Genomic DNA, 15719 nt, shown 5'->3' on the forward strand with positions numbered 1-15719 from the left:
GGATTCCGGTTACCAGTGCTCGGAGCGGTCTCGAGCTCCACATCGGCGAGGAGACGCTTATCACGGGCACGAAGCATCAGATAACGCGCGAACTACCAGCCAAGGAGCGTTCCCGCGCATTTATATGCAAAAATACTCGAAGCCAGTGCGCCGCATCGAGAAAAGCAACAAGACCGACTCCATAATCTGCCCATCGACGTCTCATTGGTCCCGGCGAATGTTGCACAAAGGTAAAACGCTTCGAGGAGAAGCGACTGGCTCGTGTATGTACACACGCGCACACCTCGTACCCTAGTTTCCACGAGTAGAGTCAATATTTGCTTGGCACTCGTTTGTTAATGAAGTCGATCGACCTGCTCCAGATATCGGTTTACCGTGCCAAGAGGTAGCTTTCCAACTCCTGCAGCGAGAACGCCAGCGATCAACGAAAAAGGGACAACGAATGGGTGAGGAACGGGAGAACCCCTCCTGTCATCGTTCCACTCGTCCTGCGACGCACCACGCGCGTTTATAGGGGCACGTCGAACGTTTACGCGCCATTAAACTCGAGTCCCGTATGACGTTTATCCCTTTATGAGAGTTTTTTATCTCGACGATCCCTTGGCTGACTTCCTGTCATTGTCCTTTCACCCCGAACAGTAACCCTTTACTTAACCGAGTTCTTGTATCTTTTCTTTGGGGAGCAGCGGAGAAAGAAGAAAATGCAGGCGAAGGGATGGAAGGCAGTGGCAGAATATCATAAGAATATCTCGTAGACAGAATTAAATAGTTGGCGAAATTTTACAAGTTGAAAGATACGAGTCAGCAGTACCGATAATATCAAAAAGTTTAGCGACGCAACGATTGAAATTTTACAAGTTCCTCCAGCTATTCCGTATTTGATGAGAAACTTTTAAATCCTGAACGAGACGAAATAATCGATCAACTATCCTACTTGACGGAAAATTATAACTCTGGAAAAGAAATTTACCGTAACTAGTAAATTGCTATGCAAAGAAAGAGTCTCGATGGTGAATGTTGAAATTTTGTATGATTATAGCTATTTGTTATGGAAATATTATGCTTCGAATTACATGTGTGCATTATATATGGATTATATGTGTAGCGTTGTCTATTTATTACCAAGTAAAAGTGTTCCCATTAAGCTTTTCGAAGAGTCAGCTTCTGTTCGTAACAGCGTTCACTCAGTCGATTCCAACGAGGAAACAGACTTAAAATTTTCTAACGCAAGAATAATAAATTCTCACTACCGCTGTACGTATTTGCAATCCAGAATCAGTAATATTTCATTCCTCTAAAATCCAAGAAGTCGATGATATTTCGAAATTCCAGAGCGAAAGAACGATAAACGAGAATATCGATCGAGAAGATCGACACCTTGGTTCGCGTGGTCGTTCCACGAACTGAAATCAACGTCCATAAAGTGGTTAGGCGCGTGTCGTTTCCATAGCTGTTTCGTTCCATTTCCTCGGAATTAATTTTACCGGACTGTAATAGAGGTGGGACACGGCCTGGGTAGGCGACAAAAAGCAACGAACGAAAAGCGTGCGAGAGGATAATCGTCCAATTAAACGGCCTCGAATAATCTTTCGTCGATTGCGTTTTCCACGAGCGAGCGAGCCGAAGGAAACTAGTTCTTCGGTCGCGTGAACTGTAATTACTCGGTTGACAGGGGACCGTGATTGTTACAATTCTACCGGTCAAGCCTTTGCTAGAGAAAGCGTGGCGCGATTTAATTAATTGGCGGGTATATTAATTCGCGAATTTATGGCCGCGTTAAGAATGACCGCTTGATTACCGGGCTGCCGTTTGATATACGGCTGGCCATTTTTCTCGCTAAGTTAATGAGTTAATGAGTCCGCTCGAAAGAACGGGTCGATATATCACCGGCTCGTACTGTGCCGTGTATAAGCAACCGCGTCAAGGGAATTTCTCGCACGAAAGTCACCGCTCGGAGAGACGGTTGCTCGCGATCTTATCGTTCTGGCGCAGTTACGCGCGCGCGGCCACGAGCGCGTGGATCATGCGGCCTGGTTAAAATATACCGACGATTATGTCCGTTTATCGCCAATTAGGAGGAACAAACGGGACGATTCGGTCGCCTTTACCCGAGGCGCGACAGCTAACGCCAGCTTCCAACAAGGTCGTTTACTACTGCTTCTAGATTACCTTTATCGTCGGAAGATGGGTGTTCCTCCGCTCAAGGGAAATTCCTATGCATCGCGCTTCGCGTTTGTCAATTCTATGTAACGTATCGTTTCGTTATAGAAGCTCGCACGAGTATTTTCAATGGAAAGTGAAACACTTAGACAGAGCTTTTAATCTTCGAACAACATGCCTTTATCGCGAATTACGCAATTCGCTGAAAATAACGTTTCCTCGCGAAACAAGGAATTGCAAATGATAAATAGAGGACTTCTACGAACGTTTCTGAAACACGTCGACTATTATGACTACATTACCGGTAAACAAGAAACGTTTGAACTACGTATACAATTTTCTAAAAATAAAACTCTTAGGAGAATAAATGCAAACGTATTCCTGAATTATTGAAAAAGAGTTTCTAGGCATTCGAAATTCCTTCGCTGACGAGAGACTCGCGAGAAGATAAACTCGAACTTGGCCACGATAACTAACTAGTTAGTTGTTGCCAGACCAACGAAGAAATACGAGAAGTCTTCCTCGTCACCGCAGGTTGCCCAGCATCTACGATCTTATGAATCGTAAAGGGATGGAGATCTAGGAAAACGGACTCGAAAGGGAAACTGCAGTGTGTTGAGAATACGGCCGGGCACAGGTCGCGCAATTTGTATCGGCCTGGATGCGTTTTTAACGATCGGTTTGATGGATGATGGCCGCGCCTCGCTGGCACGTCGATCGAGTCCTTGAAAAATGATGCTCCAGATCGTTGTATACGCGTTCAGACACTCGAATCCACGACGTGTCACGCACACTCGCATGCGTGCTACGTGTATACGTCGGTTCCGAGCATATGGCAAGGGAGGACGGCAGCTTCTTTTCGGTTAATATGTTTTCGCGATCCATAAAGCGCCCGGTTGGGAGTCAAAGACAATTAATAACCTTCCGTAGGATCATTTATCGCGACAGTTTAGCCCCACGAGGCCGAACCTGGCTTCTTCTCTCTTTCTCTCGACGCGGATGCGTGTTCGTGAAGAAGAGGTTCGCTGACGGACCGACCAGAGTATTGTTCGTCTCCTTGGCCCGTGACCGATCCAATTTTTAACACCGTCTATACATATACCTTCGTTGCTCTTCGAACGATTTTCCTCAGCCACTCGAAGTTAATCGACGGAAACCAACCCTTGCCGCGTGTGGGAATTCTCTTCCAGGATATCGTGTATGCAATTCGTTATGCCGAGATATGACGAGACGAGGGGAGGATTTCGAACAATATTCATCGATGGAAATGGATTAAAGAGTGGCCTTTCGGGTTACATTTGCACACTAAGGAAGGTTTAGGGTAGTTTGATTTGGAAACTGTCTCTGCGTGTTTTATCGAAACGAATGACTTTAAGAAGAAATCGGTTTAGAAGTATCTGCTCTATCGTTTTGAAAAATATCTCATTTTTTTTTTTTTTTTTTTTTTGTAGCAATCAGAAACATTACCCTTGACTTTTGTAACGTTAATTTCGAATTAGTAAGAAACTTAGACGGTATGATCGCAAATACTTTGCGAGATATTTGTCACGATCCAACGCGAAGCTCATTCTCGCCTAAGAAGACAGTTAATGACGTCTTGCTAAGGAAAAGAGTACGGACGAAACGAGGACAGGAGAGGAAACGTCGAACACGCGAGTTCGCCTATTAACTGGTGTATACATTGCTAAACAGAATTATCATTAACTAAAAACTCAAATCATGCTTCGTATTTAATTCAGTTTGCAACACGAAAATATTTATAGACAGATTTCACATCTCTTTCGAAGAGTATACGTAGTAACAAATCATCGCACGATTCCTCGTTTTCATCACGTGCCAGTGATTTTCTTGAGACATAAAAAAACGAGATCAACGCATAAAAAAAATTCCTAGACCGCAGCGAGGTTTGGTAGAGTTTATTAAAAAATCTCTGTCAATTTGCTCGACATACGGACAAATCATAGTAAACCTCGATTTAATCGTTCGCCTCCGTTGATTTATTCTCGTCGATTTCGAGCAGGGATTTTATGCGCGCGCTTTTCTCGCCGCCGGAACGGTCCATAGGTTTGCGTCGCGAGTCCCTGCAATTTAATCTCCCTTTATTCGACGATTAAGCGCATCGTCGTTGATTTACGATATCGTAAACGCGCGACGCTAAAGGCCTCGGGGATATCGCGTTGAAATTGTCTCGGAAGCTCGAGCGTGCTCCGCTCGTTCACAAAGCAAATCGAAAATTACAAAACTACGAAACCTGTCATATGCTCTATGTTCGTCGTAGAATCGCGCTACTCGATCGGATCAATATCGTTGATCGACAAGAACTCGACCGAAATCTACTCACCTACGAAATCAATTCATCTTCGTTGTATCACCGTAATTATAATCTCGTTTATGTATGGCATGTTTCAACTGTTAAAAGTATCGTTCCTTCAGCTTCGTAGTTAATTAAGTTGTAACTTTATTCTCTACCGCGGTGAGTTTGCACGACTTGGAAAGATATAAATTTTTTATAACAATTTTACGTAAAATAGCAACGATAAAATAACAGTAAATTCAATTACGCGTTACGAGTTAATTATCCTGACGTCAACTATTACGCGTTTCCGTTACAGGTTGGCTTGTGATAAAAAATGATCGTTAAATTTCTTTTCCGCGAAAACTGCACTATTTTCCCGTACTCGCACAGAATGACCAACTATTTTCCTTGACGTCCAAGAAGAGAGAAAATAAAAAGGTTGAAACACATTCTCGGTTACTTTCTAAGCAATTGACTAACTGCGTCGAACATACGCGATAAAAGCGAGTATTACCAGTGTTTCCCCATCTGGAAATGCAAATGGGAGGAAGCTACGAAGAGTGTAGTTCCCTGTAATTCGCGGATTATCGCGAATCGGACGGAGTGCATCGGTTCAGATTAGAAAAGTAACGGGTCGGTCGAATCGAGCCACTCTCTGTACCGTTAAACGCATGTTCCTGGGGACGTACTGTCGAGATAAGTAGTAACTGGAAAACCTGCCATATTCTTAACTTCTATTTTCCTCCGTATCCTCAAATATTTCCATACGAGTTCAACGAATAAAGAAATTAACGAAAAAATAAAACTCGGAAAAGACGTGACCGGGATCGAAGAATTTAGATTTAGAGGATCGCTGAACGTGTGCGTTTCCTGCCAAAGAATACGGCAAAAAAGGAACGTGTGATACGAATTCGTGCGAAGTTTTACGCTTTTAAACGAAGGGTGTACGAACGAAGGCGAAAAGGCGTTAAGTCAGATCACAACCCCAGTCACCAAGGGTTGGCATGCAAATGAGGATCGACGATTCTGAGGCGGCTTACGAGATCGTGACCAAGGGAAGCGAACCGTTAATTATCCTTAAAAAAAAAAAAAGAAGAAAAAGCGGAATATCCCATCGTAGGAATTAAAGTTGCTTGCAGATTCTCCGGCGTCGATGAAATCCTAAAGCTATTATTTATATTCACGCTTTCTCCCGATGAGACGGTCGTTTTCAAAGTTCACTAGCTAATATACCGCGAGCAGCGTGCAGTTTTTTACGGACTTTCTCCTAAAAAACCAGCTCCAAGGCTGCGTAATCCGCGAGATCGTAGTCTCGAGAACACCGTGCGTCGATACGGAGCGAATTATTTCTTTCCACGAATTACCGTTCTTTCCTTTAAAATACACAAAAGCAAACGTTAAAGGAGGCGACACGCGGTTTATTTTCAAAGGCCGTCGAGAGCTTCTCCCGGTGTACAAGTGGGTAATAACCGTATGAAAGGGTAACAATGATGGCTGACACACCGCAACCAGGCCAAAAAAAGAGAGAGGGCAAAGGTAGAGGATGGAGGGGGGCAATAAATATATTTTGACATGGGAGAACCTGGCCCGAGCACCTATGCATAATAATTGTAACGCTCCGCTCGTTTCGTCACTCTTTCTCTCTTCTTCGTTCTCTGTCGTCGTACACGTGCGTGTGTGTACGCTTCCGCCACGTCTCTTGCTCGCCTTTATTCCACCACGAACGTGTCGGCCTTTGTGCAACTCGAATTACTTTACTGTCTACCAGTAGGCAAATATTATAGCAACAGGCAGCCACGAGGGGTGACGATAATGTTTTCATTTACGACTAACCCTAGCCGACCGCATCGTTTCTATCGTTGGCGAGGGTTTCGAAAGTGCGAAGAAAGGACACTCGAGGAGAGGATACAAAAGAAGTTTACGGCTGATGACCTTATCGCGACAGGATAGGAATAGAAATGGGACGTTCAGTCAGTTTCGAGAAGCGTTAGGTTGCTTAAATTCTCTCGCCAATGTTAGCTATGCTTCCTGTTCACTGTGTAACTCGAGAATCAGTTTCAAGAATCAAATAACTTGTACATCTTTGCAAGTTGATAATCGTTCGATAATAAATGAACACCTTCGATTAAATCGTGGAAGATAATACGTAGAAAATGTAAACGTTTATAATTGTTTCAATGTTAACGAGAAAAAATAGATTTAAAATAATAATTGGACAATAGCTCTTGACCAATTTTCCGTAATATATGCTTTGTAACTGAAAGTCCCTCGTTCCATTTAATCTTCCGTAATTCGGATCGTAAGCAGCGGTAAAAAATAAAGTAGGGTAATTATAGGCCGGATGCCGCATTGTCGGTACAATCGATATCATAAAAGAAAAATGACAGCTCTACAGTTTCTACGGTATAACGGAGAAAAATCAGATTCGTTACTTTTAAAGATTTTTCAATTTCGAGATAATACGTCGCGTTTCGCCTTATATTCGTCAATTTACGAACGAAGAAGTATAAAAAAAAAGCGATTGTAATTCTTACAGAAATCCCTGGACAAGCTTCTAAAGAGGTCACAATTGTAATTAGTTTTAGAAATTAATTATAATTAGATCAACTTTAACGAAGAAAAATGTATCGAAAAAAAATTCACGGTTCATCTAATAGGACTTTGCTATCGCACTTAAAAATTCGAAATTAGATTGGATTTTCGAAAATTTAGAATTAGGTGAATGGTAACGAAGAAGAACGAGTGGTGAAATTTTGTTCGAACAAGGATTCACGATCCATCTAATAGACCTTACGCTTTATAACTGAAAATTTCTAATCTAATTGGATCTTTTACAGTTCGTATCGTAGAAAGAAAAATGTCATAATTAAAGAAGAGTCTGTAATTAAAGATCGCCGAGAATCTATTTAGAAGAACTAGGAATAAACGTCACGGGTTGAAAGCTCGGAGCGTGAGGAACAAAGCCGTCAATATCTTCGTTCACCGATAACACCGGTGAACCGTAGAGCACGCGGTCTCACGGTTTCGAAATTATATTCCAATCAAAATTTACTAGTCGAAGGGGTATTTTTAACGGTCCAGGCGTACTTAGGCCGCTATTAGGTTGCATTATCAATTTCACGCCATGGTATAATCGCGAGCAACGCAGCCACTTTGGATGTAGACTTTAATTTACGAGGGATAAATGGAGCGGTGAATGGACTGTAAGATTGACGAAACGCCGGTGATTACTGGCTGAACGCGAGTGATTTATTTTCTAGTTTTTACAACTATCATTAGTCGAACCTTTTTTTCATCCCCTCTCGCCGTACCTGTGTACCTACGGTTTCTCAGCACGAAACATAAACTTCTAATTCTCGTTTTAGGACTTTATATTTTCCTCGCAGGATGTCAAAAATTCCTTATGAACGTGAACGAGCGGCAGATCGTACGTACGTATCGAACAAATTTTCTACGAAACAAACCGTCATACGTATTAACGTGTAAGAGAAAAATCGGCAACTATTTAAACGCTAAATTTCTACAGCCACGAATCACAAACATAGATAAACTAGCGCGGAAGCGTGGGAGATTTCAACGCCGGTGGATCGCGCCGAACGACGTCGATGCCCGCATAGGAAACGCGATCGCGGAACGCGCAGTAAAATCGATTGCACTCACCTTTGTAGTCAGATGATATCCACAGGAACGGGTTAACCGGTGCCTTGGTACACCACAAACTTAAAACTTGTTCCTCGATTGTCCTCGAATCCTCTTTCACACGTTACACACCATAACCTTCGTTCATCGATGTTCGACGAGCAAATATCCGAACAAGTTTTTCCCGAGATCGTCCGAACTTGTCCGACACACACTGCCCGAAAAATGTTGTTGTTCGGCGGCGATCGGTCACGTGGCGTGGTGCACCAGACAACGTGCGCACGTTTGTACGCCTTTATCGAAGCGCGGTAACCACGAAACGCAGTCGTTTACACGTTGCTGGGACTATGTCACGTGATCAGCCTCACCCCCTCGAAAGGACACGCCTCTGATTATTTCTGTACTAGTCCCTCGATGCAAATCCTTCGACTGCCCCCGAATCCTCTGCTCTCGACGATCCACGTGAATCCGAATGTGGTCTCCAGCTCTCTGCACCGTCTCTTCTTCGTCGTTTTCCGTCTTCCTCTTCCTTTTTCCTCGGCCGTCCCCGATCTAAATTTTTTTTTTCTCTGCGTATTATCGTCTGTCTCTGTCTGTCTCTCTCGAACATCCACGAGTCACGGTGCGGCCACGTCGATGGACGGGAGAGGACTGGCGCTTCGCGATCGCTGCGACCTGTTCAACTGCATCGAAGGCGCCTAAGGAGAACCACCGGATCCCGTCGGTAACTCGATTTTCCCCCGTTGGCAGAGGACAGTCGTACCTGCCCATAGGTGCACGCCTATTCCCTGGCCCGCCAATGGGCCCCAACCTGGCCCGATCTTTTGACCAATCCTGAACTGCTAGCTTCCTCGAAACCAACTGTCCAGGTGCCACCCATCGGTTCCCCACTTGTACGATACTACACTCCTCCACTCTCTGTTCACCAAAGTAAGACTGTTCCGCGTGTATCGCGCCGATGATGCCGCCGAAGAGGATCGATTATCAGCTGGCTGCGTTCACTGGTTTGAAAAACTGCCAGCTAGAAATTCTTTGTCTTTAGCATCGCGTTACCGATGATCTTCTAGTCATTTTTAGAAAGAAATTCGTCGAATTTGTTGAACCGCTTTATACTCGTCGATCCGCGCTCGGAATTGAATCGAGATATTTGATGCAACAGAGATACGTAGAAGTTTAACCGGGTTTCCACCATTCGATCGTGCCTTCGCGTCCATGTAACCCTTCGTGTATGCGATATTAGTAAAATAAGATTTCTCGAATTGCCTCGCGGATAAATTTATCGCTAGGCTTGTCACGATTATACATGTCGTCATAGTTATCCATTGCATAATTGACACGAACTTTTACAAAAATAAATTCTTGTTTATGACCTGATAGCGATCTTCGTTATCTTTCAAAATGTAAAGTAAAAAATCGATCGAAATAGTAAATTTAACAGTTGTCCGAAATTGAGTTTAACGTTGTTGTTTGAAATCTGGTTATAACTTGAAATAGACCGAAAGGTAAATCGAAATCAGCGACTCGATACGAAGTGACAAGATGAAGCTAAAAACTACTGTTTCATATTTGGTTACGATTTTCAGCGTCTCTCATAAAACACATTGAAAATATTTACATTTACACGTTGTGATGTAATGCACGTGTAACGTAATTCCTTTCTTCTTCGTCATCTTCTTCCTCTTCTTCGTACCAGTACCGAGAAAATCTACCATCGGGCAAACTAAAGTTTCGTTTCTGTGATTTTTACTTTCTGGTTCGTAAACATCCGCGATACGTGATCACAATGAACGATTCTTATCGTAGAGCGTAATATCCTCTCTAAAGTTTCAACCGTAAACCGTCCCTAAACCTATCTCTTCTCGAGAGATCTAAAGTCTCGCTCCAATAGCGCGGCAGACCGTTCGCGCGCGCGTCTTCTATCTATACACAGAGCGCGCCAGACTCACCCATATAATTTAGTCTCCGGCCAGCAAGACGTAAGCGGCCGTAATCATAGCTATTACCCGCTCGCTGCTTCAATTAACGTACAGATCCGATAAACATAGCGAGAGCGGCGAGAGCGTTGCGGCGCGGACGGAGGCGCGGAATCGTTGATCTTGTCGCTTCCACCGGTGGCTGGGAACGAATCGACCTTGCGAAATCAGCCGGAGCAATTGGACGCGTCGCCTAATCGCAATCGTCGGGAGAAGGATGAAAATCGAACGATCGTACGAAGTTTGAACGTTCGAAGTTTCGAAACGCTATCTGGTAGACCATATTTTTACGATTAATATCGCGCGAAACTGTTTCAAAGCTTAGTCGTCGAAACCGTCGAGGTCTGAGAAAGGAATCGTAATCGTTGCAAAAGGAACTGTAGCTCGCACACGAGCTAGAGGACTATTTAAATCATGTTGTTGTTTTGCCTCGGTGTAGCAATATCGTTAATGTAACGATAAACAAACTCCGGGCAAAACAAAGTCGCCGCTACGTGCAACCGTCGAACAAAGATGAATTTGAATTTTCCGACTCTCTCCCGAGCAGTATAAACACGCGTTTAAATTATACATTATAAATAGCAGTATAAAAACGGACGCAACCGAAAAGAGTTCAGTATCTACCAGTTAACAATCAGTTATCAATCAGTTATCAGTTAGTCGTGCGAATCAGTATCTACCGAGTATCTACGAGTTATCAGCGATCTTATTAACGAATTACACACTGTCTTTAACGAGTCCGTTAGTACGAGCATCTTAGCGAATATTGTCTGTATATTGATTTATTTAATTATTTTTTAATATATTCGACGGTTTCAACAACGAACAATCTCGTCGTATAAACCTCACGATCGGACACCATCTACACAAGTCCTCCACAGAACGAATCTTTAAGGATTAGGACTCGGCTTTTAAAGCTCGAGTAAGAAAATTAACCGTAATCCTGTGATATATATACCTTACGTCCGTTGCTTATAAGCTTTCAATTTTGTTACTGTTAAGATTTCTTCTCGCGATCGAAATATCACTATCGCCGTTCAAATTTTTCGGAGGAGGTGTAGAGTGGAATCCATACGAGTTACAGAAACTGGTCGACCCAATAAAATGTCGAAAGGCGTTCAAAGGGGAGAGTAGGAGGGCAGGAAGGCCGGGGTTGGACGGCGCCATAAATTAAAGAAGATGTCCACCCGTAGAAATTAAACCATAGAAACTGGTTTCGAACGTAAAACGATTCTCCTCCTGCTCTCGATCCTTCGTCCACTCTCTTTCTCTCTGTCCCCTCGCTTCATCCTCGCCTCTCTGTCGTTCCCTTCGACCCCTCTACCCTCTACCCGCGTCTTGACCCTATGAATCCTTCAGAGGCCGCTGTTTTTTGTGGTCGTGTCTCTTCCTTCGAACAGCAAACCTATCTCGCTTCCTCGTTTAACGACCGATTTCATTTTATCGAGATGACGCTCGAGGGAAGAAACGAAGAACGGCTACGAATCTGGGAAAGTCCGCTACGTTCGATCTGGTCGCTTTTTTTTTTACGATTCTGATAGCCGACGATGTCGATGTCGGATCCAATGTGGTACCGAGAACGATATCGTGAAACGTTTCTTCGAATCACACCAATTGCGTCACAAGACTAGATCTGACAAACATCGTCCTTTCGTCATCGATCGAAAGTCGTGTTTTATCTTCGTTGAATTTTAATTCTAAGACTACGTACGGTTGGGCTAAGCGGAAGGATATTTAAATCGTGTTACATTAGCTTGTAATCGAACGAAGATCAAAAAGCTTGGTCTTCAAAGAGGACGGAATTTAAGTTATCTTGAATTTAGGGTGTATCGATTCGTTGATCGAGTCGATTCTTCGTTAGAAGTTTGTATCATCACGGAACGAAAAGTTGATAAAAGCGAGTAACTTTCGATTGGGTCGGCTTTAATCTTACGCGCGTATGATTTCATTCTTCGCGGAAATTTTATTTTTCAATTCGCAACTATACATTTGTAACAATTTAAATAATCATTCAAAACCTTTCGTTTTTATTTCTATAAAGATAAAGCCCAGATCCAAATTCAGGCAGAATCATCGCGAATAAAATAGTTTCTATAAAACGTTTCTACACATCCAGCATTGCGAAACAGAAAAGGCTATAGATTTCGTAGAATAGTGTGTTTCATTGCCATAAATAATATCTTCGAACGTTGGCAGCGAACAGAAGCGATGTGAAAGAGCTCCACGGTATGTCCGACGCTGTGTAGCAAACACGAGAGGCGCGGCAAGCTACGTCAGATTCGTGATCAATTGGCCGAAAATAATCCGGATGTATTTACGCGTTCGCCCGTCGGTCCTCGTCGTTTTGTCCATGGTTGTCTCATCCCTGTGTGTCTGCTCGTTCACGCAGAAGCCCTTCTCGAGGAGGCAGATGGAGCTAATATGAACTCGATTCTGCCTCCGAAGATATGAACTCATTCTTTCCACAACGTGTCTGCTCATCGGCACGGAAGGAAACGAGATTTATCGTCCTATCTGAACATGGAAGGCGGTCACATCCTGTCGGGTGAAACGGTTCGTCGCGATACTCTCGAGAGCCTGGTCGTCCTAGTCATTCTCGTGTCAACGCTACGACCTTTCTCTGACACGGGGAACTTTTCCGATTGTTTGTGACAAATGACGCGGACTACCGCGGTCATTAGCCGAACGTCTACCGTTTTAAATTACTTTTAACAGATGCAAGTGGGTTAAAGTGAAAATTAACATTATATACATATAGATAAATGGAAAAAATATTAAAAAAAAACAAGAAATTTAAATTAACGATGCTCGTATGCTAATACAACGTCGGTTTCTATGTAATAATCATATTAGGTTTGTACTATTTTCTAGCGAGTGTAAATTATATCAATTATATATCAAGATTAGAATAACACGCGAGTTATATCTTTGCTTGTTAAAAATATAAGTAGTACAGTTATCTGTACAGCTTCGTAGGCGTTATAAGAAAGTCATTTTTGTTTAAATAAAGCATTTATAACTTCGTATAATAACATACCTATTTCTCAACTCATAAATCAGTAATAAAATACCTCTTAATCATCTTGGCATGGAACGCACTTTCACTCGTAGTAAAATTTTGTAACATTTTATTATAGTAGAAATAGCTTTCCTATAGGATACACGAAAATCATCGTGCCTCTGCTAAGCCAAACAAATACATCTTTTATAAAAAGAAATACGTAATGAATATTTCGCAGAAGCAAATTCCTCGATTTCGTAGGTTTATTTTCGATAAACGGATGGCGCAAACGATAGTAAACTCTAAACTAAACCCGAGAAACTAATGTTCGTAATATCATCGTCCCACTCTACTTTCCAATTTACGAATTTGATCGATGCGTCTTCTCGACGATTCGCATAAATATATCCTAATAAAATGTCACAGTGACGCGAATAAAGACGTAATAAAAGACCTAAATCTTTGTAACAAATATCGTTGCACGTATCGTTAAAGATGCACGATTCGCGAATCCCCGATCACGGCGCGATCAATCTCGCGGCGGCACGATCGAGCCGCGTGATTACAATCCGTTGAAATTCAGGCTATCCGTGCGATTGAATTATGACGTTCAGGCATGGAGGAACGGCGCGCGGAGTGGGATTGCCTACGGTATTCCCGAGATTTCAAGAACGCGGCGACGATTAATTGAATTCCGCGCACTGGCTCATGCGCGCACGCACGCCGCTGAAACCTGGCACTCAATCTCGTTAATCGAACGCACGGCGGAATGTCGTAAGACAGCTCGTGCCGATGTTTCACAGCCGTCGCGACGACGTCCCGACACGACGACGTCTCGACACGACGACGCATCGCGCGAATCGTCGTCGCGGTCGTACGTGAAACGCCGCTGCAGCAATCGCGCGACGTTCGTTCGTCGTCGCGGTAATCGATTACCAGCGGCGAATTATTAAGAGTCTTCCCGGGTTCCCTGCGAGCCAAGAAAACGCGCGAGGAGGTCAAAGGGACACGTACGGGACGCGACTTCTCGCTCCGCGCGTAAACCGCGACGATCTCACGGCCTATGCGCGTATCGCTTGCGCTGGCGTTTAGGTCTCCGATAAAACGAGCGCGCGTTTCGCGTTATTAATTGCGAGCGCCTCTAGCGTTGCTAGCAAACTCGCGTGGGTCAGACGACGTGCATTCCATTCGCGTGGGTGGAACACCGATCGATGGAATATCGGTGATTTTGCCGCTCTGTAGCAAAATTTCTTTTAAATCTGTTAATGGAAACTGAAATTTAATATTTTCTTCGTACAATCGTGCCAATCGTATTGGACGTATGTTAAATGTCTCAACGCTCTTTCGTGTCTTCGCGGTAGAAATTCCAAGTTCCCTTTTTATCGAGGAACCGACTCCGATCGGTTTTGTACAGCGTTTTGACTGCTGTTAATGTTCATTTTTATTTATTTTTACGGAGATCGACGACTGCTTTACAATCGATATTCCAAGTTGGAACAAGAACTTTTCTATCAAGTATTCGATAGAATAATCGATGTCCCGTGAATTCTTATAAATGAATACATCTGAAGACACTTGATTATGCGAGCCATCCTTCATACCAGTTAAAGCAGTTGTTTGAAACATTTTCATCGACGTGGACGGAAGGTTCTGCTCGTCGAGTTGATGGAACCTCCTCTACGTTCCTGGCTCGTTATGAATTATCAGAAATGAATATTGAATACAGGGGTTTTCTGATATTCGTCGGGTCCTATCTGATTCGCTAATAAATTACATTCTTCGTGCAGTTCGTATATAATTAACAACAAACGTTCGTTTGTGCCGTTAGAGAATTATCAACGCGATCAGAATACGCTTTCTAATTAATCCATAAATCTCTTACAACTTTATTAGAAAGCACTTAACAAACGCACTCGAACCTCTCGGCAAATAGAAATCTAATCACACGTTTCATTAGTATTTCCTCTATAAAACTCCTCGCCGTGTATGATAAAAGTACATTAAGTGAAATATAAAATGGAAAGAAAAATTACTCGCTAATGAATATAAATTTTCTAGTAAATGAAAACATCGTCTGCTCTTTAACGGGCCTCCCTAAAATGGAGGTGCTGTTACCAATAACGTTGTCGGTAAATATCGATAATATTGCCAAGATAACGACGAGTTCGATTTAACTAAATACAATACGCAAATTGTACGTCGTGTCTAGATTCACAGACTTCAAATGACACGCGTCTTCGTTGAAAACTCGTTTCGCCGCAATAACGATTTTTATCGATTTCCGAGACTTATAAAATTCGATGCGGTGGAATACAATCGTTGGTAACGTCTCCCCACCGAAACAAAAATTAAGGGAGAGCGGATGAAAAATGAGCGAGATGGATGGCTCGTTTACTCGGAAAAGGATGCTTTGAACATCTTTGCGAAATTTACTGACGGTATTGTGGGCAAACATCGTTCAGTCAGTGAAGAACCCCGTTTTCGAGTGACCATTCACTCACAAGGCACCCACCGTAACGACGATCCTGCGTCAAAGGATCATCATGGGTCACGAGAGTCCGGTTGGAAAAATGGCTCATGCTGTTTCGACTATCTCGAACGACTAACGACGTTTCGACCGGAATCCCTCTCGGCTTCCGAAAGAAATTCA

General features: G+C 43.1%; 1 protein-coding gene across 6 annotated transcripts in view; it reads right to left on the reverse strand.

The window, feature by feature from the left end:
* LOC139986530 (uncharacterized) overlaps positions 1 to 15719 on the reverse strand; it is a 113170-nt gene that overhangs the window by 30938 nt on the left and 66513 nt on the right. The window contains exons 1-2 of one of the 6 annotated variants that reach the window (XM_072001937.1): positions 8117 to 9091; positions 14 to 400 (exon numbers count right to left, since the gene is read on the reverse strand). The exons of 2 other annotated variants lie outside the window; for them this stretch is intronic. In XM_072001937.1, coding sequence (XP_071858038.1) covers positions 14 to 43 — 30 coding nt within the window. In that variant the 5' untranslated portion in view covers positions 44 to 400; positions 8117 to 9091. Of the gene's footprint in view, positions 1 to 13; positions 401 to 2169; positions 2305 to 8116; positions 9092 to 15719 lie in introns of those variants that run through there. 3 more of the 6 variants (XM_072001940.1, XM_072001943.1, XM_072001941.1) reach the window with 3 other exon arrangements.

This window comes from Bombus fervidus, chromosome 4 (assembly GCF_041682495.2).
Source record: "Bombus fervidus isolate BK054 chromosome 4, iyBomFerv1, whole genome shotgun sequence".
Classification (NCBI taxonomy): Eukaryota; Metazoa; Arthropoda; class Insecta; order Hymenoptera; family Apidae; genus Bombus; species Bombus fervidus.